General features: G+C 48.4%; 1 protein-coding gene across 3 annotated transcripts in view; it reads left to right on the forward strand.

Moving 5' to 3' along the window:
- The first annotated feature begins 361 nt into the window (after nucleotides 1-361).
- Nucleotides 362-25,455, forward strand: part of LOC138745394 (neogenin-like) — a 176,446-nt gene continuing 151,352 nt past the window's right edge. The window contains exon 1 of one of the 3 annotated variants that reach the window (XM_069902386.1): nucleotides 362-613. In XM_069902386.1, the coding sequence (XP_069758487.1) occupies nucleotides 550-613 (64 nt within the window). In that variant the 5' untranslated portion in view covers nucleotides 362-549. The remainder of the gene's footprint in view (nucleotides 614-25,455) is intronic. The other 2 variants (XM_069902385.1, XM_069902384.1) reach the window with 2 other exon arrangements.

Here is a 25,455-nt window from a genome sequence, read left to right on the forward strand (position 1 = left end):
TAGTCACTGTCCTCTCCCTCAACCCACCCTCATTTTCACCAGTTCATCCACTGCACTCCAGGTCCCGAAACACTCAAGTCTCCTCCTCTTTACTCTTGGACCAATCGGGATTTGAACTGGAAACAGAAATGCTCAGGAGCCCAGGAAATATCTGTTGAAAGAGAAGATTTAACATTGGGGCAGGACCTGTTCCTGAGGGCATCCTTTTACATTTCTTTGCTCCAGAATTGGACTCCTCGTTTTGTTGCATTGATTCGAGACCAGTTGCTGTGGTGACTGGAATCCAGGCCGGGTTTTGCCAGTGCTATGTCCATCCGCTCCACTGTGGGGATTCCGTGACGGGTTTGGTTGCGGCGGGCGGCGTTATTCCAGGCCGGGTTTTGCAAGCAGCCCCGTCCATGCTGGGTATTGTCCGCGAGTGGCGGCCGCTCGCAGCTCGGCTCCGCTCTGTTCGGCGGCCGCTTCTCCTGCCCGGCGGCTTCGGCGGCCGCTTCTCCTGCCCGGCGGCCAGGACCAGCGGGGGACCCAGGCGCAGGCCCGCGGCGGGGGATGGCGGAGCACCGGTTGCGGCTCCTGCTGGCGCTCGCGGCTCTGAGCGCGGCCCGGAGCTCAGGTAGAGGCGGGATCCCGGTGTGAGGGGAGGGGGGTCCCGGTGTGAGGGAGGGGGGTCCCGGTGTGAGGGGAGGGGGGTCCCGGTGTGAGGGAGGGGGGTCCCGGTGTGAGGGGAGGGGGGTCCCGGTGTGAGGGAGGGGGGTCCCGGTGTGAGGGGAGGGGGGTCCCGGTGTGAGGGGAGGGGGGTCCCGGGTCTCAGGTAGAGGCGGGATCCCGGTGTGAGGGAGGGGGGTCCCGGTGTGAGGGGAGGGGGGGAACCCGGTGTGAGAGGGGGGGATCCCGGTGTGAGGAGGGGGTCCCGGTGTAAGGGGAGGGGGGGGAACCCGGTGTGAGGGGAGGGGGGGGTCCCGGGTCTCAGGTAGAGGCGGGATCCCGGAGTGAGGGGAGGGGGGTCCCGGTGTGAGGGGAGGGGGGTCCCGGTGTGAGGGGAGGGGGCTCCCGGTGTGAGGGGAGGGGGGGGTCCCGGTGTGAGGGGAGGGGGCTCCCGGTGTGAGGGGAGGGGGGTCCCGGTGTGAGGGGAGGGGGAGAAACCGGTGTGAGGGGAGGGGGGGGTCCCGGGTCTCAGGTAGAGGCGGGATCCCGGTGTGAGGGAGGGGGGGTCCCGGTGTGAAGGGAGGGGGGATCACGGTGTGAGGGGAGGGGGGGTCCCGGGGCTCAGGTAGAGGCGGGATCCCGGTGTGAGAGGGGGGGATCCCGGTGTGAGGAGGGGGTCCCGGTGTAAGGGGAGGGGGGGGAACCCGGTGTGAGGGGAGGGGGGTCCCGGGTCTCAGGTAGAGGCGGGATCCCGGTGTGAGGGAGGGGGGGTCCCGGTGTGAGGGGAGGGGGGGTCCCGGGGCTCAGGTAGAGGCGGGGTCCCGGGGCTCAGGTAGAGGCGGGATCCCGGTGTGAGAGGGGGGGATCCCGGTGTGAGGAGGGGGTCCCGGTGTAAGGGGAGGGGGGGAACCCGGTGTGAGGGGAGGGGGGTCCCGGGTCTCAGGTAGAGGCGGGATCCCGGTGTGAGGGAGGGGGAGAAACCGGTGTGAGGGGAGGGGGGGGTCCCGGGTCTCAGGTAGAGGCGGGATCCCGGTGTGAGGGAGGGGGGGTCCCGGTGTGAGGGGAGGGGGGGAACCCGGTGTGAGGGGAGGGGGGGTCCCGGGTCTCAGGTAGAGGCGGGATCCCGGTGTGAGGGGAGGGGGGTCCCGGTGTGAGGGGAGGGGGGGAACCCGGTGTGAGGGGAGGGGGGGTCCCGGGTCTCAGGTAGAGGCGGGATCCCGGTGTGAGAGGGGGGGATCCCGGTGTGAGGAGGGGGTCCCGGTGTAAGGGGAGGGGGGGAACCCGGTGTGAGGGGAGGGGGGGGTCCCGGGTCTCAGGTAGAGGCGGGATCCCGGAGTGAGGGGAGGGGGGTCCCGGTGTGAGGGGAGGGGGGTCCCGGTGTGAGGGGAGGGGGGTCCCGGTGTGAGGGGAGGGGGCTCCCGGTGTGAGGGGAGGGGGGGGTCCCGGTGTGAGGGGAGGGGGCTCCCGGTGTGAGGGGAGGGGGGTCCCGGTGTGAGGGGAGGGGGAGAAACCGGTGTGAGGGGAGGGGGGGGTCCCGGGTCTCAGGTAGAGGCGGGATCCCGGTGTGAGGGAGGGGGGGTCCCGGTGTGAAGGGAGGGGGGATCACGGTGTGAAGGGAGGGGGGATCACGGTGTGAGGGGAGGGGGGGTCCCGGGGCTCAGGTAGAGGCGGGGTCCCGGGGCTCAGGTAGAGGCGGGATCCCGGTGTGAGAGGGGGGGATCCCGGTGTGAGGAGGGGGTCCCGGTGTAAGGGGAGGGGGGGGAACCCGGTGTGAGGGGAGGGGGGTCCCGGGTCTCAGGTAGAGGCGCGATCCCGGTGTGAGGGAGGGGGGGTCCCGGTGTGAAGGGAGGGGGGATCACGGTGTGAGGGGAGGGGGGGTCCCGGGGCTCAGGTAGAGGCGGGGTCCCGGGGCTCAGGTAGAGGCGGGATCCCGGTGTGAGAGGGGGGGATCCCGGTGTGAGGAGGGGGTCCCGGTGTAAGGGGAGGGGGGGAACCCGGTGTGAGGGGAGGGGGGTCCCGGGTCTCAGGTAGAGGCGGGATCCCGGTGTGAGGGAGGGGGAGAAACCGGTGTGAGGGGAGGGGGGGGTCCCGGGTCTCAGGTAGAGGCGGGATCCCGGTGTGAGGGAGGGGGGGTCCCGGTGTGAGGGGAGGGGGGGAACCCGGTGTGAGGGGAGGGGGGGTCCCGGGTCTCAGGTAGAGGCGGGATCCCGGTGTGAGAGGGGGGGATCCCGGTGTGAGGGGAGGGGGAGAAACCGGTGTGAGGGGAGGGGGGGGTCCCGGGTCTCAGGTAGAGGCGGGGTCCCGGTGTGAGGGGAGGGGGGGTCCCGGGGCTCAGGTAGAGGCGGGATCCCGGTGTGAGAGGGGGGGGATCCCGGTGTGAGGAGGGGGTCCCGGTGTAAGGGGAGGGGGGGGAACCCGGTGTGAGGGGAGGGGGGTCCCGGGTCTCAGGTAGAGGCGGGATCCCGTTGTGAGGGAGGGGGGGTCCCGGTGTGAGGGGAGGGGGGGAGTCCCGGGGCTCAGGTAGAGGCGGGATCCCGGTGTGAGAGGAGGGAGGGGATCCCGGTGTGAGGGGAGGGTGTGGTCCCGGTGTGAGGGGAGGGGGGTCCCCGTGTGAGGGAGGGGGGGTCCCCGTGTGAGGGAGGGGGGGTCCCCGTGTGAGGGAGGGGGGGTCCCCGTGTGAGGGAGGGGGGGTCCCCGTGTGAGGGAGGGGGGTCCCCGTGTGAGGGAGGGGGGGTCCCCGTGTGAGGGAGGGGGGTCCCCGTGTGAGGGAGGGGGGGTCCCCGTGTGAGGGAGGGGGGTCCTCGTGTGAGGGAGGGGGGGTCCCCGTGTGAGGGAGGGGGGGTCCCCGTGTGAGGGAGGGGGGGTCCCCGTGTGAGGGAGGGGGGGTCCCCGTGTGAGGGAGGGGGGTCCCCGTGTGAGGGAGGGGGGTCCCCGTGTGAGGGAGGGGGGTCCCCGTGTGAGGGAGGGGGGTCCCCGTGTGAGGGAGGGGGGTCCCCGTGTGAGGGAGGGGGGTCCCCGTGTGAGGGAGGGGGGGTCCCGGGGCTCAGGTAGAGGCGGGATCCCGGTGTGAGAGGGGTGGGATCCCGGTGTGAGGAGGGGGTCCCGGTGTAAGGGGAGGGGGGGGAACCCGGTGTGAGGGGAGGGGGGTCCCGGGTCTCAGGTAGAGGCGGGATCCCGTTGTGAGGGAGGGGGGGTCCCGGTGTGAGGGGAGGGGGGGGGGTCCCGGGGCTCAGGTAGAGGCGGGATCCCGGTGTGAGAGGAGGGGGGGATCCCGGTGTGAGAGGAGGGAGGGGATCCCGGTGTGAGGGGAGGGTGTGGTCCCGGTGTGAGGGGAGGGGGGGTCCCCGTGTGAGGGGAGGGGGGGTCCCCGTGTGAGGGAGGGGGGGTCCCCGTGTGAGGGAGGGGGGGTCCCCGTGTGAGGGAGGGGGGGTCCCCGTGTGAGGGAGGGGGGGGTCCCCGTGTGAGGGAGGGGGGGTCCCCGTGTGAGGGAGGGGGGGTCCCCGTGTGAGGGAGGGGGGTCCCCGTGTGAGGGAGGGGGGGTCCCCGTGTGAGGGAGGGGGGGTCCCCGTGTGAGGGAGGGGGGGTCCCCGTGTGAGGGCGGGGGGGTCCCCGTGTGAGGGCGGGGGGGTCCCCGTGTGAGGGCGGGGGGGTCCCCGTGTGAGGGCGGGGGGAGTCCCCGTGTGAGGGAGGGGGGGTCCCCGTGTGAGGGAGGGGGGGTCCCCGTGTGAGGGAGGGGGGGTCCCCGTGTGAGGGAGGGGGGGGTCCCCGTGTGAGGGAGGGGGGGTCCCCGTGTGAGGGAGGGGGGTCCCCGTGTGAGGGAGGGGGGTCCCCGTGTGAGGGAGGGGGGTCCCCGTGTGAGGGAGGGGGGTCCCCGTGTGAGGGAGGGGGGTCCCCGTGTGAGGGAGGGGGGTCCCGTGTGAGGGAGGGGGGGTCCCCGTGTGAGGGAGGGGGGTCCCCGTGTGAGGGAGGGTCCCGGGGCTCAGGTAGAGGCGGGATCCCGGAGTGAGGGAGGGGGGGGGTCCCGGGGCTCAGGTAGAGGCGGGATCCCAGAGTGAGGGGGGGTCCCGGGTCTCAGGTAGAGTTGAGATCCCAGCATGAGGGGGGGGGGTCCCAGGGCTCAGGTAGAGGCGGGATCGCGGTGTGAGGGGGGGTCCTGGATCTCAAGTAGAGGCGGGATCCCGGCGTGAGGGGGGATCCCGGCGTGAGGGAGGGGGTGGTCCCGGGGCTCAGGTTGAGGTGGGATCCCTGTGTGGGGTGGAGGGGTCCTGGGGCTCAGGTAGAGGTGGGATCCCGGCGTGAGGGGGAGGGGTCCCGGGGCTCAGGTAGAGACGGGATCCCGGCGTGAGGACGGAGGGGAGTGCCGGAGCTCAGCTAAAGGCAGTATCATGGCGTGAGGGAGGGGGTTCCTGTTGCTCAGGTAGTGGCGGAATCCCAACGTGAAAAGGTGGTCCCAGGGCTCAAGTAAAGGCAGTATCCTGGCGTGGTGAAGTGTGCGGGGAGAGCCTGGGGCTCAGTAACAGTTAGCAGCCTGGCATTGGTGGGAGAGCGGTGGCTGCCAGGAAGCCGGGACTCTCTTTCCTGGGATCGGGCACAGTTGCGGAGCAGGGATGAAGGCACTGACAGGAGGGGAAATCTCCCCATGGTCGAGGTTGGATGCAGGGCACGATGGGAGTAATGAGGAGGGGAGATTGTGAATGGAAAGCGAGATGAGGAATTGGGAAATGTCAGGCACGAGGGAGACTGGGCATAAAGTAGTGATTTTCAACTTCTTTCCCCACTCAAACACCACCTTAAGTAATCCCTTACTAACCACAGAGCACCTTTGGCATAGATGCCAGGGATGCCATAGGTGCTTTGTGGTTTGTAAGGAATTACTTAGGGTGGTATATGAGTGGGGAAAGAAGTTGGGAACCATCTGGATAGAGGGATTACCAATGAATGATGAGAATCCTGAAGTCCTGGGACAGGGTGATTGGGTGAATACTGGAAATGAGAGTAGACTGAAGACGGGGGTCTGTCATGAATGGGAAATGGAAGTATGGAAAATGAGGGGGGTGGTGGGTAATTGAGTGTGACTGGAAAGGTTTTGAAGTGAATACCAGAATAGTAAGGTTACATTAGGTCTCCTAGAGGGTTGGGAGATTGGGGCAATGAAAGATGTAAAAGAATGCGAGTTATTGTATGGTCGCCAAAGGAAATGTATGGGTGGGGGAGAAGGGTGCTGGGTTAACATAAGGATATGATGGGATAGTGAGGGAATATTTGGAGAGCAGGAGGTGGGAGGATTGTGGTGAAAGTGAAGGGATAGCACATGAGGGATAGGGAAATATGTCCAATGGTGGGTATGAAGGGAGAAATTGGAAAATTAAATGGGTATGAAAACCTGAACATTGAGGGAAGAATAAGATTGAAAATATTTTTTTTAAATTGGCAGAAAATAGAAATGAGAAAACCACGCAAATGTGAATCAAAAAGAGTTCTGAAATTTGTTTTTGAACTTGTTCAGAAATTGCTTTAAGAGTATTTAATGTGAATGTTAGTTGAATTGTGTGGATGGATTTTGTATTTTGAAACATTAACATCTTGCGAAATTGAAAATTAACACCAAGTACAATTTTTCCATTATCCGGGTCGATGACCTTTTGTCATCATATCTGTTGTGTCTCATTTACAGTTGTTAAAAATGAAATAATTCATATTTTTGTTCAGTTTACTTTTGAGGACAATTTTGCAGGTAATAATTCCGTGCTGTAATAGTCTCAGTTGTGTATATAGCAGGAAGATCATCCTTGAGGTGCAGTTTTGAATCTGATCTCAATGCCCTCACTGTCCCTAATCACATCAATTGTGCTGGGTGTGGGAGCCCTTGTGATATTTGTTGAGTTCTAGTTATTCCTGTTATTGCACATTCAGGCAATTGGATGCAAAGTCTTGGAATATTCTAACTTGTCATAAAACTTTGGTTAATTTCAACAGTGGGGTGGTGGAGATTAAGTTATTAATTTCAGCCAATGAAATACACAGTTGAAGCTAGTCTCCTTCCAAACTTAAATTCTAGCCTTGGGGTGACAAATACTGTACAACTTTCAGGAAAAATATGGGTGAAGGAAGCTGGCTTGGGATCAGTTTGTAATGAAAGATTTGGAGGTATAGGCAAAATGAGGCAGTCCTAAAGCTTTTTTGTTGGTAATGCTTGCACCTTGTAGGAATTGGGGTTCCAGGGTTTCATGCTGATATTTAAAATCAATAATCATTTGGGCACCTTGTAGTGTAAAAGCTGGAAGAGATGTTGCTTTGTTTTTGGAAATGATAATGCTGAGTGATTTGGCTTAGACAAAGAATGGTCCATCTTTTTGACAAAAAATCTTCTTTTGCTCCTACTGATTCTGCTTGAGCCACAGAGTTCCTTCAGTGGATCAAGTTTGGCTTCAGATTCCACCAACTGAACTCTACTGTGTATCTCCAAGCTCATTATTTTCTTTAGCAGTAAACATGTAACTGGAGGAACTCAGTGAGTCTGTAGAGAGAAATGGAGAGTCAGTGTTTTGGGTTGAAACCATGCAGCACGACTCCTCATTCACTTCCTCCTGAAGCTCATTGTTCCAAATTCCAGCATTTGCTGTCCCTTCCTGAATGTCTCGTTAGTTTTAGAAATTGCTGAGAGAATACAGTCACCATTCATCAGGTCTTGTGGTTCTGGACCTCAGCTGATCATCTTTGGTATCTATGAATTGAAAGCTGCCATGGCCTTTCTTGGCAGCATGGAGGGAAGTTAGTGAGACAGGTGTCAGGAATGATTCCCATTGGTATTTAGGCATTTTGATATGTGTTGAAGTGACCGTTTTGAGTCTGATCTTTTCTCAGCTGACTTACCGAAGACTTTTTTAAATTTCAAAATTAAAATTTTATTCCCAAAAATATAAATAAGGAATACACAAAACAAGTCTATGACTTACATAGTTCAGTCTATACATTCATTGTGTAATTGTTTCTATGCATTTGTAGTGTTAGCATTTATGTGAACTGTTGCTTCTCAGATGAAATACACTTCAAGTGTTTGAGATGCTTCTACCCAGGACTAATGTCTAGAAATCACTGGAGTTAAACAGAAAAGTCTGCAGATGCTGGAGTCGAGTGCAATGCACAAATGTATAGGAGGAAATCAGTAGGTCATGCAGCTTCCGTTGCAAGTACTGTAAAGGGTAACCAACGTTTCGTACCTGGGTCCCTCGTCAGGTATAAGCAGAAAAGGGCAAGCTCATGAGTGAAAGAAATCAAGCACCTGTTTGGCACTTCTCCCCATCACTAATCATTTTGCTATTTAAAATTTCCTTGTAAAATATGTTTAACTGGGCAATTTCCCCAGTGAATCACCCGGGGATTGGGCAGTTTGAAAAGCCCTAACTGAGCAAGCCTGGTCAAAATTGTCCCGGATCTAGACCTACCTCGGAGGTGGTCTGTGAACCCTGGGAAACTTATTGGGGTGTCCTCCACCGATCTGAAAGGACAAAATAGCTTACCCGGTCAATCGGGTGACGTCAGCGTTTGTGTGCGTCACTGAGCAGCAGCTTGGCTCTCCTCGACCTTGTCCTCCTCCATCCATCTCTTCATTTGCTCAGTGTTGCTGTTGTTCCTCCACTGCTTGCAACTGACAACAATGTTCGAAATATTAGCCTGCTTTGTTAATCCTCTGCATTGGTACAGAGCCACCGTCCATACGCCACTCCCATCCGCCGTTAGAACTGAGCCATTTGACTTCCGGTGAGTGCGTGATGCGTCACTTTCCATGTCATCGTAGGGGTGGGATTCCCCCTTAAATCGATCGAGCAGGTAAGTTAGCCTGAAGTTTGAAAGGACCAGGACTGCCCAGTAATCTCACCCAGGTCCGAGGAGGGCTACCTGGTTGCTGCAGGTTGAAAGGCCTATTGTAACTGATTAAACACCATTTATTGTCACAGTATGGTGTTGCTGATGCGTAGGTTGACAGTATGCCTGTGTCTGGCAGAATACCACTCATTCCCTGGGGTGAAATGCAGTGTCCGCTCTCGGGCCCAGATTAAGTGTATCGGGATGAATGTGGAAGCTGTGAGAATCTTTCTGGCATGTATTCTGCCTGTGAGTGCAGGGACAGAGTAGAACCACACACCTCTTGTGATTGTATGTCAAGCTGCAGCTGTTCCATTCCAAGGTGTTGATGCTCCATTGAAGAGCCCAATAACAACCTGGAGATGGAATATTAACAGGTTTTCTGAGTGACAGGAATACCAATGGGTTTGTGTCCTATTACTGATTTCTTAAATGTTTCACATTCCCACTTCTCAGGAATCCTGGTTAAAACATGTGTTTCCAATTAATTTGTCAAGAAACCTCTGATCTTGATTGTTGGCCAAGTGGATAAAGAACAGCCTTTTTCTTTGTTCAGTGAGGAGAAGCATGGACTTTGGTCTGGAAATGGACTAGTAGTCAGGCTGGTGGTGCTGTCCAGTCAGATGGGATGAAACATTTTGGGTCAGGTTGGGGTCAGTCCTGGTGCTTCAACAATTAAAAAGAATAAATATTTATCTGGCCATCAATGAGAAAATGGGGCAGCTAATGCACAGAATAACTCTGCAGACCATGATATAATGGCCAAATGATCTCTCGTTATTCTCTCATGTTAGCTGGTAAATAAATGTTGGCCGCTCAGTGAGAAGAACACTTCTATGTTCAACTGAGCAATCTGTTTTATCTGAAAATGACATCTCCAACAATGCAGCATTCATTCAGTGATGCACTGTGGAATAAGCCTGGATCTTGTACTTGCGTGCTCATAAGTACAGTCAACTGGGTAACAGACTACAGGCGGGTACTTTCAACATACTTTGGTTTAGGAGTTACCAAGTTGAGAAACCTTTCGGTTGATTGAGGTATTTGCTTCTCAAAGTCTCCATTTTGCTGCATGACCACCTGATATTTCAGGGTTTTTGTTTATTATTTAAGGCCGGCATATATGCCTCTTCATTATTATGTTCCAGAATATGGGGGTGAGCAGCTTTCTGTTGCAAATGGCCTGCAGAAGGAATTCCCACACGGTGTTGCTAGAATCTTCAGGATCTAGTCCCAGTGATATTAGTTATGTGTTTCCAAGCCAGGTTGGGTGTATGTCTCAGATGAAAGTGTCGCAGATGGAATTCCCATACACTTGGTTCCGTCGTCCTGCGCTAAAAAGCTGCAGGAGACTTGGTACATGGCAGGCGCATTGTGGTTGGAGGGATTGAATATTTCTGATGGCTGATGCCGTGCCAACGAAATAGGCTCCTTTATCTTTGATTGTGTTGTTGGAGCTTCATTTATCCAAGCAACCAGCCTCATTCAAGAACTTTTTGAGTACTTTGTGGAATTGGTTCTAAATATTTGAATTAAGTTTTAAATTATTAATCACACCTTTAATAATTTTTTTCCCTGAGATTAGATAATTTGAGCATTGTGGGAAGCATCTCTCCAACTACATTGTGACTCGTTTAGCGTATTTTCACAAGCAGTGCCCACATCGACAAATGGGAAAGAGACCATTCACTCCCATTGATTATGTGCTTGACTTTTGCTACAACAAGCAAAATTGGTTTTGCTCGCCTCGTAGTTTTTTTTTTGCTTCAAATATGTAAACAATTTATAGATAATTTTCAACAATTTTAGAAATCTGACTGAAATTAATGGAAAAACCTGGAAAAGAGTTCCGATGATCATTCAACTTATTTGCTGGGGGTGTAGCCTTTTTCAAACTCCTTTCTGCCTTCTGAGGAGGGTGACTGAAAAGTTGCATTTGTGTAAATAGCCATCCTGGTCTGGGTAGAGAACCGCAGGATGCATCTTTGAATGTATCTGTTTATTGGCTGGGGATCCGTCTTGAGGCTCCTAAGTGCAGGATGAGTGACATGGCCAGATTTTTTTGAATTCCAAGTTGTGCAAATTCAGCTGAGGCAAGTGATCTCACCTGCGAACAACCTACCCCAGCCAGTATCTCATCAGGAAAATACGGTATTTAGCTACCAACATTGGAGGAAGTATCCAAATTACCCTCTGGACCCTTCCTATAATGCATGCTGTAACCTCCTTTATGGGAGAGAAAATGTTTAAAGTAGATTTCAGACCCCTGGCTTTACACTGTAGAATTCCCTCTCCCAACACCCTTTAAATACCTTGCTTCCTATAAAAATGCTGCAAAACTTGTTGCATCAAGATCATCACTTCTAATATGTCCCATGGTTGTTGTACATACCTTCTGATACAGCGTGGTTGAGTGACATTCTTCCAAACCTAATGGTAGAAAGGCTAATGGAAAATCCCCCTTTGTTGACATACAAGAGTAGAGAAGTTTTATTGCAGCTTTACAGGGAGCCAGTGATGTGCACAGTTTTGGCCTCTCAAGAATTTCATTGGAGATCGTGCAGAGGTGACAAGGCAGAGTGAAGGGGGGATGATCTTGAACTCATTGGAGATTCAAAGAAGAAAGGGGTGATTATACTGAAACAGAAGGTTCTGAGGAGGATTGACACAGTAGATGCTGAGAAAATGTCTCAGCCAAAATGAAAGGCCAAGTTTCAGAATAAAGGGACAGCCCATTTCAAACAGAGATGAGGAAGAAGTTCAGAGGGTTGTGAATCTTCGGAATTCTCTATCCCAGGCCTGTGTTTGTTTGGAACAGATGGTGGATTCTGAATTAGCATTACATAAATATTTGTGGTTTCATTTGCTGCTCTAGTTTCTGTTGATTCTTTTGTGTGCTGACTACCTCAAAATTTTGATTTCATAATAAACTTTATTGATAAAGATGTATATATCTTTTAAAAATACAAAAAAATGGAATTATTATTAATTTTGTAGGTGGTGTACCTCCGGCTGGATTCTGGCCCAGCTTTGATGACTGCAGCCATCCTTCTAGTGAGGGTCACTCATGTCCCGAAAGAAACATTATAACAACATACCTTTGCAGATATTAGTGTAGATGTTCGTCAGGAGAGGGCAGTCAATCTAATTTTAGTTTATTGTCTACCTTCTACAGCTATCGGCAGAATCACAAGTGGCAATGAGGAAGTGTAACAGGAGGGAGATAGATCAGCTCATTGAGTGGTGTCATGACAACAACCTTGCACTCAATTTTGCAAAACCAAGGAGATGATTGAGGGCTTCACTGGAAAGTCAGGGGAACACGACCCAGTCCTTATCGAGGTGTCAATATCTCCAAGGATCTGTCTTGGAGCCTCCATGTCAATGCAATCATGAAGAAGGCTCGCTTGCGGCTATACTTTGTGGTGTTTGAAGAGATTTGGTATGCCACCGAAGACTCTCAAACTTCTACAGATGTACCGTGGCGAGCACTTTGGCTGATTGCATCACTGTCTGGTACGGAGGTGCCAACACAGAGGACAATAAAAAGCTCCAAAGGTTGTTAACTTGGCCTGCGACATCACAGGCACCAGACTTCACTCCATCACGGATATCTACAAGAGGTAGTGCCTTAAAAAGCAGCCTCTATTCTCAAGGACCCCACTGCTTTGGCCATGCCCTCTTCACTCTGCTATCATCAGGAAAAAAGTGCAGGAACCTGAAGACGAGCTCCCAGCAGCACAAGGACGTCTTCTTCCCCATTGCCATCAGATCCCTGAATGAACTATTAACCATTTTTAAGTTTATTGTTGCTAGGTAGTTTGTATGAATGTTTGCATTGTGACGCTACCGCAAAACAATAAATTCTGAACATAAAACAGTGTGGAACAGGAGCAGGTCCTTTTGTCAACCATGTGTGTATCTTGATTCCAATCCAGCTAAACCCATCGACATGCTTATGGTCCCTACCCCTCCATTCCCTGAGTATTCAGGTCTCTGTTTGAATGCCTCTCCAACATTGTTGCTTCTCCCACTGCCCCTGTCAGTGTTCCAGGAACCTATTACTGTCAGCAGAAACAAAAAATAGCTGCACACATTTTCTTTGTCTTTGCCTCCTATGGACGCTGTGCGACCTGTTGAGTTTCTTCAGCACTTTTGTGTATTCACTACAGTCACAACATCTTCAGACTCTCTTGTTTCACTTTCCTGCTGCACCTTAAACTTGTGGTGTTTGACCTTTCCACTCAGTGGATAAGACAGTCAACCCTATCCATATCTCTCATAACTTTATGCACTTCCACCGAGTCTCCCTTACGTTTCAATGAACCAGAGAAAGTGTGTCCAACCTCTCCTTATAGCTGCAGCAAGGAAGAATTTTGGCACATCTCTGCATTGCACTATTTATGTATCTGTTTCTACATTTATTCCTGGCAACCCATTCTTGGCATTTGTCATTCTCTGTGTAAAATATTGCCTTGCACATCTTTCTTAAACATCCTCCCCTCACATTAAACTTGAGTCCTCTAGTGTGTTGACCCTGGGGAAAAGATTTTCACATGTCCCTATCAATGGCACTTTGGATTTTATACACTTTCAGGTCTCCCCTCAGCCTCCTATGTTCCAGAGAAAGCAATGTCTCCCCATAAATTATACCTGCTAAACTTGGTGATATTACTATCAGCTGCTACTATCTTACATTTGCTTCATTTCTCAACCAGAAGTCATTAAAAATTCTATAGAGCTCAAGCTGTGACTGAGTTGTGGTTTACACCTATGTGATTTGACTGGAGTCCAGGTATGATGCTGGATGTATTGCATTTCATGGTGTGCCTGAAGTGTGAAGGCTAACCAGCAGTGGAACATTTGATTTTGTTCTAATTTGAATCCTGCTTGAAGAGCATTAAATAGCAGATATGAAGGACAGGAAACCAATGGTGATGGAACCAGTTGTGGTTCAATGTTGGGAAGTGAGGTTATCCACTTTGGAAGGAAGAATGGAAGATCAAAATATTGTTTAAATGGCAAGTGATTGCAGATGTGCAGAGGGACTTAGGAGTGCTTGTGCAGAAATCGCAAAAGGTCGGTTTGCAGGCACAGCTGGTAACCAAGAAGGCAAATGGAATGTGGGCCTTCATTGCTAGAGAGATCGAATTTTGGGGCAACTGCACAAAGTCCTAGTAAGGCTTTAAATTTGTCGTCGTTTTTTTTCTCTCCTGCTGTTGGGGTTGAACCAACCATGGTGACAGTGGATGACTGTTATGTGAGTGATCTCCTCTTTACTTCCTTTTCTTCTCTTTGGGATAGTTTAGAGGGGGAAGAAGCGTTAGGGTGGAGGGTTATATGGGGGAAAATATTATGTATATTTGTATTTTGCTTTTGATTGTATGCTTTAAGTAATAAAATATTTATTTAAAAAAGCAGCTCAGAAAATAAAGTTGTTTCAGTGTTTTTAAAAAAAGGTACTGGTAAGGCCACGTCTGGAGTACTGAGTGGAATTCTGGTCTCCTTACTTGAAGATTGTACTGGCTTTGAGATGGTGCAGAGGAGGTTCACCAGGTTGATTCCAGGGATGCCGGGGTTGGCCTATGAGCCTACTCACTGGAATTTAGAAGAACGAAAGGGGATCTTATAGAAACATACAAAATTGTGAAAGGTATAGATAAGATTCAGGTAGTTGTTTCCATTAGTAGGTGAGACTAGAACTAGATATCTAGCTTCAAGATCCAGGGGCGTAGATTTAGGGCAGAGATGAGGAGGAACTGTTTTTCCCAGAGGGTGGTGAATTTGAAGAATTTGCTGCCCGTTGAAGCAGTGGTGGTGACCTCAGCAAATATATTTAAGGCAAGGTTGGATAGATTTCTACATAGTAGGGGAATTGAGGGATGTGGGAAAAAGGCAGGTAGGTGGAGATGATCAGCCTTGGTCCCATTGAATGGCAGAGCAGGCTTGACAGGCCGGATGGCCGACTCCTGCTCTTATTTCTTACGTTCTTTTGTGAGCATTGCTTTAGAAGAACATTGCCATTGAGTACTGGTATCAATAACTAAAATATGCTCAATTACAACAATACCATCAACTGAACCCCTGGCGTCACAGTACTGCATTTGTCGAACTGAGGTTGGCACCCATTCTGCTTTATGGGATTCTGAAGAACAAATCTTGGGTTACAACTCGGAAACTGATGAAATTCTCAGTTGAGTTTGTTTCCAGCAGTGGACTGAAACAGCACTCATGGAAAAATCATGGACCTAACTTTGCCGATGAAATTTGTCCAGTGTTCAAATCATAAAAGTCAGCTTCTCAAACACTAAGAGCTTCATAGCCAGTCTTGTGGAAGTTTTATTGCCCTGAGGACATTCGTATCCCAGTCTGAAGTTTAAGCTCTTTCCCTCCTCATCTAATATCTATATCAGCTGCTTGCTGCCACCAAATTTCTCATTGCAGAATGCAAAACACAATTGAGTTAAGCCACAAAAAGGGATTGAGCCTCCTAACATTCTTTGATTCCACCTGAGCTGAGGATAGTGTGGTACATGATAAAACCCCAGTCTCTGACATTGACAGAGATGTGGAAATAAATGGAGTATTCCAAAGGACCTCGTAAAGGTAATTTATTCTTTAACCATTTTCTGTACTTCATGACATATCAACATATTTTTCTATTCAAAGGGATTTCCTAATTGTGCTTCCTGGCCCCCTTCCCTTTCTTTTCTCGCCCCCCCCTTCCCTCTCATGTCACTCTTCTCTCCTTTCTACCCCCATTCTCTTTCTCCAGGCAACCTATACATCTTTCTCCCGCGCTATAAAATCTTGACAGCCGTTCGCCTGCTTTTTTAGCAGGGGAAAGGAAGAGACTGCACAGGATTGGAATGCGCACAGACCTGCCCTGGGGTATACACTGGTATCATTAGAAAATTGTTCAGCTCCAGATTATTTAATTTAAGAGAGTGTTATTGAAAACTGTAAATAGACTGCTTCAAATCAGCAGATGGGTACCAGGATGGTGGTGGTTGTGGTTGAAGATTGACTGCAGCACCACCTTTAACTGATTTGAGGGAAGAGTAGTTAACAATATTGATTTTGAACAAAGCCTCTACTGTGTGTTTGAAGCTGTTTAAAAGGGCACCCTCATCATGGAAAAAAAGTCTTGAGAAAATATTTATTGCTGAGGAAAGGGCGAGGTTCTGGCTTTTTTAACCATTGGAATGTGAGTGTGTAGTGGGGATAGATTTATGATGGTGAAAGCTTAAAAAAATTACGATCTGATGTCACCCTGAAGCTCTGCATTGGTCTCTGTCGATATGCAAGAATGTGTACATATAGTCGTGGTCTGTAAGCTGGCTAAATCATTAGACCCTTTTGTTAAGGTTGTTATGGATGAATTTCCTGCCTGAGTTCACTGTCTGATTCACACATAGCAACTGGTGACTTCGACAAGTATTATGGAGAAACCAGGCATCCATGGAAACCATCCTAGCAAGGAAGGAGGGGAGAAAATTCACTGGCTGAAGATGAACTGTTTTTTTCTATCACATACATAATTAGGTTTATGGGGTTAGGTCATAGATCAGCCAAGATCTCATTGAATGTTGGACAGAGTTGAGGAGCTAAATGGCCTCTTCCTGGTGCCATGGAAGACCTGGAATTGGATGGGGTATCCTGGGAACAGTGCTTCCTGCAAATTATGGCACAGTCTTGTGTCTGTGCTGTTTATATCTGGTTGCGACTGTAATTAATTTGTAAATCTTTGTGGGGAAGCATGGAGTATTCTAGCTGCTGTTCACAATCTTGTCTCTTCTTGCGTTGAATTGGTGCATGTAAGAGAGTAGGTGAATGCCTGCCTTTGGCATAGATGGACTTGGGGCTTTGCCAGATTCTGAGAACAGGTTTGTTTTACTGGCTGTGATTCTGTGCTGCAAATTACTTTTCAGACTCTGAATCCCATGGGGGCAGTAAGGGAGCCAGCCTGTGAGATGGCTTTGATCCTATTGCTGACGTTATTTGCTGCTTGAAAAAGCAGAGGAATGTATGAGGCGCCCAAAAGGGACTCAGGAAACTGGGAGTACTGTGACGAAGAGGCCAAAGTAGGTTCTTCATGCATTTGTGGTCGAGAGAGAGGAATAATAAGGAGAATAAGTGTTGTGGAAATTGTTGGGTCAAAATAATGAGATAATGAGGGAGATTTAAAAGCAAGATTTCTGAGGCTTGCTATAATGTATACATGGTGATAATAGCATACCATTCCCTTCAGTAGGACCCATATTTCCAAAAGTCTGGTTGCCAGATAACTTCTGAATGCAACTCTTGTACCTTGGTTCACAAACAAACCATTTGCCTTTTTAAAACAACTGTTTTTAATATTCATTCCATTTTCTCCTGTAGCAGAAGAATAAACTCAGTAGTCAGGCAGAACCTGTGGTGGCAAAGGAATGGCTGACATTTTGGGTCAGGACCCTGCATCAAGTAGTTTATTCCTGCTTCTATTTCTTATGTCCTTGTGTTCTTGTTGTCATCTGATTGTCAAAGTACAACCTGATGAAACAGCGTTCTCCAGTCCTCAGCACAAAGCACACAGGCACAACACTTGTGTGCAGACAACAATACAATGCTGGGCAAGTATTCATAAATAAAAATATATATTTTATGAATATAAGGTCCTCAGATGGTTAGTGAGAGCAGTTCCTTTTGTCATTCAGCATTCTCACTGCCCATGAGAAGAAGCTGTTCTTCTGACTGGTGGTGCTGGCTCTGATCCTCCTGGATCTCTTCCCCGATGGGAGCAACTGAAAGATGCTGTGTGCGGGATGGAAGGGGGTCCTCAATGACTTTGCACATCCTCATCAGACAATGATCCCAGTAGATCACTCTGATGGTGGGGGGAAGAATACAGTGATCCTCTCTGCCATGCTTGTGGACCTGGTGAAGTTTCTAAGGAAATTTGGAATGTTCCCCATGTCCTTTAACGGTTCCTACAGGTGTACCACTGAAAGCGACCTTGCTGGAGGCCACACAGTATGGAAACAGCTCTGCTCTGGATTGGAATAAGCTACAAATGGTGGTGAATGCAGAAGTTTTATTTTTATTTTTCACACTATAAACCACATTGATCAAGATACATACACCAATGCAGAAGTTAATGCAAACTACCCTCCCCTCTTTGGATTCTATCTACATATTCCACTACCTCAGAATGGCTGCTAACCTATTGAAGGATCTGTCATACCTTAGACACACACGCAGCCTTCTTCCTCCTCCTGTAGGAAAGAGGACAAGAATGTGAAAGCGTGTTCCAACAGTTTTAAAAACAGTTTCTTCCCCACAGCCATCAGGCTCCTAAATGAACTCCATAACAGTGCTTTCATGCTGCCCTTGGTACTGTGTGATCTATTTTTTCCAATCCAATTCTTTACTCTGTAATTGTTTTCTTTAAAAGCTGTATGAATCTTAGGTTCAAAGTTATTTTATTGTCATGTAATAAAACAGAAAATGTGATATTACATGACGTCTACTCTAAGGCTATCAGCAAAAATTGCCTAGTGTCCCTTACAGTCAGAGAAAGAGAAGCAAAAGAGAGTCCCCAAGGTCATTGAATAGCTATGGATTTGCCTCCAGCGCTCTCACAGCTTTCAATCCAAACCATCGACAACCCGAGCTCCAGATGCACACCTCTGACACAATCAGGAAGTCTCCAGCACCCTCTGATTTCCCGTTTTTGATACCTGATACCCCTTCAGCCAGTCTCCAGCAGTCCACAGCCTGATGCGAGTCCTTTGTGATCGCCAGCAGATCGCATCCTACAAGGATACCTCGCCTTGCCTGACAGGCTGTCAGTCTGCATGTAGGATGACCCACCGTCCGACCTGCTGGATTCCAACAGCACCTTGATTTTATCTCCAGATTTCAGTATCTGCAATCTCTTGTGTTTCTCTCTTTGTTGTCACCTCACTGAAGTCTCCTGGAATTAGAAAATGCATTGGTTATCTTGGCCAAGAGACCTTTGTTACAAGAGATGCAAACTACTTGCAACTATAAGTATTGGATTAAGTTCAATCCAATCCCTCATTAGAACTCACACAAAAAGGATTCTCAGATCATACTGTTCTGTTTTTACGTCTGGGGTATGTAGGGGGATGAGTGGAACTGGTTGAAATTTTCTAGAGTTAGATGTGTAATCAGGATGGGACTTCTTGTTCCAAAAGGCAAAGTCTTGATTTATTGAATTTTTGATGTCTTTTTTTAAAATTTATTTTCATTTAATGATGTCTTCATCAGAAATTGTGGCTATGTTTGAGGTGCCAATGTCCTGAGGTCTGGAATGCCCTTTGATCTCTCTCTTCTCTCCACTTCTGTAACGTAGGGTCAATGGAGAAAGGAGCATGATCTGCCTTGTGCTCCGGTGGCCAAGACTAAAACCTCGCTTCCATGACTATGTCTTTGTAGTTTACAGTATGTGCCCTCTCTACCACTGCAGATTTCCTCCGGGACCTCTGGTTTCCTTCCACATCCCAAAGATGTGTGGGCCTAATTGGTGCTGTAAACTGTCTCAAGAAAGTAGGTTAGTGGTAGAATCTTGGAGGTGGGTGGGGGGGAGGGGGGGTGTTGATGAGAATGTGGGGAGAATAAAATGGGTTTTGCATATGATTTTGCTGGGCTGAAGGGTGTGTTTTCATGCTGTATTATTCTTTTGGTGGGACAGCTTCCAGAGGATGCTCCTTCAAACTACTTTGTTAACCCACCTCCCATTGGCTTGGTGTCATCGAGCCAGAGTCACGGAAAGAATCAGGGAAATGTGCATTGGGACAGGTTGTTATCTGGCAATGGTGTGCCAGGTAAGTGGGGAGGTCTACAAAGGTGAAATTTTGAGAGTACAGATTTTATATGTTTCTGTTGAGATTAAAGGCAAAGTTGAGGGCGTAGCAGTTAGCGCAAAGCCTTTACAGCGCTAGCGATCGGGACCAGGACCAGGGTTTGAATCCTACACTATCTGTAGGGAGCTTGTACATGCTCCCTGTCTCTGCGTGGGTTTTTCCCCGGGAGCTCTGGTTTCCTCTCACCATTTGAAACGTACAGAGGAGTTGTAGGTTAATTAAGTGTAAATTGGGCGACACGGACTCATGGATCAAAAGGGCCTGTTACCGTACTGTAAGTTTAAATTTAAAAAATTAAAATAACAAGCATAAGAAACCTTATTTTTGAGAGAGGTTGAGGCCCTGGTTAAGGAGGAGGAGATGGTGCATTAACAGGTATGGGCAGTAATATTACAGGAAATTGTCTTCTGCCTGCTGGAAGGCAGACAAAGTGTCGCCCTACGGCCCTTATAGTAAGAGAAAGAGAAGCACAAGACACACTGAGATCTTAATTTTTTTTGGCATCTGGGTGAAACAAGAGCCAAGTTATCGGGAGAGGTTGAATAGGACTTACCTGGAGTGTGGCAAATGAGTGGAGATTTGTGAAAGGAGGCAGAGAAAATAATAATTGATTTTCGATAGGATAAATGCAAATAGGCTTTTTCTACTGAGGTTGGGTGAGACGAGAACAAGAGGACGTGGGTTAAGAATGAAAGATGAAATGTTTAAGGGAAATCAGGATCAAAAATGAAGTAAATTGGATAAAGAATTGTGCGGAAAAGTGAACATGAATTTGAAGGAAGAGGATTACTGGCAAGAGGGTTAATTGGAACATGACGGAAGGGTTATTTGCGCGAGCAAGAGCGCTTCAAAGAAAAGGAGACTTGTTGGAAAGAAAATTATTGGAATGAGTGCAGAAGAGATTTTGGAAAGAGAAAGTGACATTGATGGAGTATCTCACGCAGCTGACTGCTGCCCTCAGGAAAGAGGTATAGGTGCCACAAGACTCTCACCACTTGGTTCAGGAACAGCTGCTCTCCATCAGACTCCTCACAGCAAACTCAAATCTGGTATTTATTTCAGGGCTTTTTCTCACTGATTGATTGTACGTTTCTTCTCAGTATTGCAGTCAGTTTGTTTATATTTATTTGTTTCCATGCATACATTGAGTACAATTTTTTTTTTTGCACGACCAATAAATGATGATTCTGCCTTGCCCACAGGAAAAACGCATCTCAGGGTTGTATGTAATTTCATGTAGTAATGATGACCTGAAATAAATCTGTTAGTAGAGAGGTTATTGTTGGAAAGAGAGAATTGCAAAGAGACAGCAATTTGGAAGGAGTTAAAGTTCTTATGGGGAGAAAGTGAAGTTGTAGGGAATAAGAGATTATTGAAAAGAGAACATTGTTGGAAAAAGAGTTAGATCTCTAGAACACTGATGTAGGAAGAGACCCTTTAGCCCATCTATTCTGTGCTGGATTATTCTGCCAAGGATCTGCACCAAACTATAGCCCACCCATCCAAACACTTCTCCAAATTTTTCTTAAATGATCAAACTAGAGCCTTCTTTCACCACTTCAGCCAGTAGCTCATTCCACACTCTCACCACTCTTGTTAAGAAGTTCCCCCAAATGTTCCTTTAAGCCTTTCTCTTTCAGCCTCAGCACATTCTCTAGTTCTTATCTCACCTCACCTCAGTGGAAAACCTTGCTTGCATTTACTCCATCTGTGCCCCTCATAGCTTTGTATCCATGTGTCAAATCTCCCCATTTTTGTTCTATGCCCCAGGGAATAAAGTCCTAACCAGGTTACCTTCCCCCAACTCATTTCCTCAAGTTTTTGAAATAAGAGCAATTGGAAAATGGGAGAGAGGGATTGGAAGATGATCAGAAGGAGGCATCTTGTTAAAATTGATGCATAAATGTAGGTTGTTCAGTTCTTTATAACCTGAACGTTGTTTTCGGCATCTTTACACAGAAGTAGATCCATTGATCCCAACACTTTTTAAAATAAACTTATCCCCCTCTAATTTGAAGGCTTCGGTATTGGTTATGAAGTTAACTTAGAAACGAGATGTCAGGAGTTGGGGGTAATGCTTATTACTTGGTTAATATCCTGCTTAGTTTAGGAACCACATCTTGATGGAAAGTTCCAGATTTGCTGCTTGTTTTGTCTTCTGTTGGATATGCTTAGCAGGGGACCTGTTCTTTAATTGGTCAAAAATTCTAAGGAAGGAGAAGGTTACCTGACGTTGATTGAAAATGGCAGAAGGGATATGTCAGAACTACAACAGTGAGATATTTTGCAATTGTTAGACTGTACTAAGTTCTTGGTAGAATTTCTTGTCCTTTGCAAGAAATTGCAAGTCTTTGTAAGGCTGCAAATTTGAAGCTGTTGATTACGGAGGCTTTGAATGAGAGTGAGGGAGAGCCTGAAGTTAGAAATCAGCTTTTCTTTGCAAACTCGTTTGTTCAGTTAGTTACAGGCCCCTTCAAAACTCGCTCATTCATCCAGCGTTGTCTTGTTTTCTTTGGAAACACATACATGCCTGTTGAATGATGCCAAGTGCCTCAGGCTCTAAGCTTACAGCCGAGACACACAAGACTCTCTGTGTGCATGCACGCAGTTTATGAAACGTTCCTTTAGAAACCAGTCTGGAAAAAATTACGTTTTGAGTTCTCTTCGAATGCTGGGTGGTAGTGAAATAGTAATATGCTATTTGTTTGAGACTGGCCAGTGCAAATGACCTTCTGTATCTTAATAAAACACTGAATTCGGCAAGCACTCTAGCTAGGTTTAAGAGACAGTTATTTCATGACTCGGGAAGGAGAGTCCTGAGAATGTTACGTGTAAGAGAGGAATGTGTGGGCAGGCAGCAGTCGATGAGGGGTAAACTATAGTGGCTGGTGGAACTCTGGTTATGCCGTAAAACTATTTCAGATTCTCTGAATTGGAACCTTTTGTCAATCAATGCAGATCTGAAGTAGCTCATTACTTGCACTATAATTTAAAAAAAAAGTTTTGGAGATGTGTGCTGAGTTCGCTGATGGCATTACAAGTTTAGGGCATCATCCAGAGTTTTTGCTCTGAATGGTTGGTGAGCACAGCACTCATCTCAGCTGTGATGGCCTCATTGATTGAACCACCGGTGCTGATGAATAGCTGTTTCATTTTTAGTCTTTCTTTTATTAACAATGTGTAATATACTCAGTGTAAGGAGAATAGAATTAACAAATGAAATGGGATGTCCAAGTCTACAAAGTATAAATCTATATAAATTCCAACGAGTGAAAATGGAAATGATTCTGCTAACAAAGAAAACAGAGATAAAGAAATATTTATAATATGTCAAAAAACCCTAACTAATCTACTAAAAAAACAACTGAGCAAGTGGCCCTATCGCGAGGATCTGTCAAATAGTTGAAAACCGGACCGGAGGGTCCACACCTCCAGATAATGAAACCAGCAAGAATTATATTAGGTCTGGAAAGGAAGAGTTAATTACGACTTCTGATAATTTTTTCTCACTTTAAGAAAGACATAACATGACAAATATTGTCAGAGAATCAGACTTTCCATTTAAGTAAAATGGCTCTTCCAGCTCATCGTGTAGAAAAAGCTACAACTCGATAAGCAGAAGTAGGGAGACGACCTACATCTGTAATTCCAAAAAGAGCAGTTTGGGGGAGAGATTGGAATTGAATAACCAGTATCATGACAGCCTTTTAAAAATACCTTTCCAACATTTTTCTAACATGGGACACGACCAAAACATTTGAGTCAATTAAGTTACATCAATATTGCATCTATCACAAGTAGAGCTCATATTAGGAGCTCTTTAGACACATGAGCTCTATGAACTATTTTAAACTATATTAAAGAATAGCTGTTTGGCGAGGTACTTTGCAACAATGCTCCAGGAAATTATCCATACTTTTGGCATGGGCAGTGGGTGGAAATTAACACAAATATTTTTGGTCAGATTGCAGCTCACCTCTGAATCAGTTGCCGCAGCTTGCTGACTTTTAAGGGAAAATGATCTCTTGTTTTCCATTGTATTGGCTGCACCCATTTGGATTGATTAGCTTGCTATCTGGATCACAACATGAAAATCTAGCCAATATGTTTAAAAATAATTTGTACAACTTCTAATGAATAAAAATAACATCGACTTCCCCACCCAACTCTCACCCACCCACCAAAGATGTACAGGGTTGATAGGTTAATTGGCTGTATTTAGGCAATGCAGGCCTGTGGGCCAGAAGGGGCCGTTACCATGCTGTATGTAAATTTTAAAAAAATCTTTTTATTTAACTATTTTTAGAGATGTTATTCTAAAGATCTCATTGAAAGGCGAATCCTGGTATAATTCCTGTTTATTCAGTTGGGTGAGGATTCTCTGCCCTATTGTTTAATGGTGCTGGTAGTGAAGAGGTGTATAGATAAGTTAGTAGTGCAGCTGCAACAGTAAGGTCTTCCAAGTGGCCGACCTCAACTGCTGAGTTGAGGTCTCCTGTAAACAACATCTTGTATTCTGTCTTGGCAACCAGACGGCATCAGTGGAATTGAAATGGTTGGCCACTGGGAGGTCTCCATTGTTGCAGTGGACAAAGCGAAGATGCTCAATGAAATGCTCTCCCAGTCTGCGTTGTGTCTCTTCGATGTAGAGGAGGCCACAGCGGGAGCACCGCATGCAGTAGATGACCCTTGCAGATTCACAAATGAAGTGTTGCTTCACTTGGAAGGGCTGCTTGGGTCCCCAAATGGTGGTGAGGGAGGAGGTGTGAGGACAAGTGGAGCATTTCATGTGGTTGCAAGTGTAGGTGCTGAGGAGGTAATTAATGAAAAGGTATAAGTGGACGAGGGAGTCACAGAGAGAGCGACCCCTGTGGAAAAGGGAAGAGAGTGGAACACGTGTGTGGTGGGATCGTTGGAGGTGGTGGAAATTGCAGAGGATAATATGTTGGACGCTGTGGCTGGTGGGGTGGTAGGTGAGGACAAGGGAATCCTGATATGCCATAGATACGGACCAGCCAAGTTTTATACTGGGCTTTCATTAACAGACTAGAACCACCACTAAATTGGCCAGTGGGAAAATATCTCCATCTGTTATACTAGTAGGATGGAGTATCTCTACAGCCATAGCCAATAGCAAGCAGTCAGTATAATACGGCCCCCCCATTACATCATCACATTCACCCCCCCCCCCCCCAAATTGACCAATTTTAATAAAATACAATAAAGGTAAAAGCAAAAGCAAAAAAAATTACATAAGATCAAGGGTTACAAACCAAATTAATGAGAATACATAGCAAGCAAAAAACAAGCTGCGAGCTTGATCAGTCAGCAAAGTGAATTTCCTTCCAGCTAAAAGGTGTCTCCAATAGCGAATGGATTCTACAATAGCTCGCGCTTCCTTTTCGATAGCTCCCACTCACTGTAATCATTATCTAAGATTAGAAGTGGTCATAAGAGAGCCTCTGTGGAGGCTGTCTTCGCAGGGGTACAGATGGAGGAGACTTATCTCTAGCTGAAGGACTTCAGTTGCCAGGTGTGGAAAGGAGCGGAGAGCGTGAGGAAACACTCCCTTGAAGAGGGTATTGTTCCTCAGGTATTTCTCGTGATGGGGAGGATAGAGGAGGAGTCAGGCCATTGGAAGGGCTAGCAGGCTGTAGACCAGGTGAGGCTAGATCCCTAAGGGAAACGGTGAATCTAGTGACCCCTGGGTGACATAATTCATCATGTGTAGCAGCAGCTCCACTGCTACTGAAATAACACACAACCATACGGGTTGAGCTCAGTGAGCAGAACTGATTTATTGCAGGCTGCCTAGCTGGCCTTGTACTCCCAGCCTGGACCTGGCTGAGAACTGCGCTGGGGGCGCTGACGTCACCAAGGCGTTAAGTGAGTCCCCAAGCGCGGGCTTCTGAGCCCGGTGCCGAGGTCGAAGGGGAAACCCCCGACGGCACCAATTTGGCTGGCTGCCCCGCTGTGTGTGTTTCAAGCAGGACTGGTTCGCCTGCCTAATGGTGTGCCGCCACACAGCCCGCCCCCCCAGAACCGGCGCCGATGTTTAGTCGTGCGACCTGCTTCT

Source organism: Narcine bancroftii, chromosome 11 (assembly GCF_036971445.1).
Source record: "Narcine bancroftii isolate sNarBan1 chromosome 11, sNarBan1.hap1, whole genome shotgun sequence".
Lineage (NCBI taxonomy): Eukaryota > Metazoa > Chordata > Chondrichthyes > Torpediniformes > Narcinidae > Narcine > Narcine bancroftii.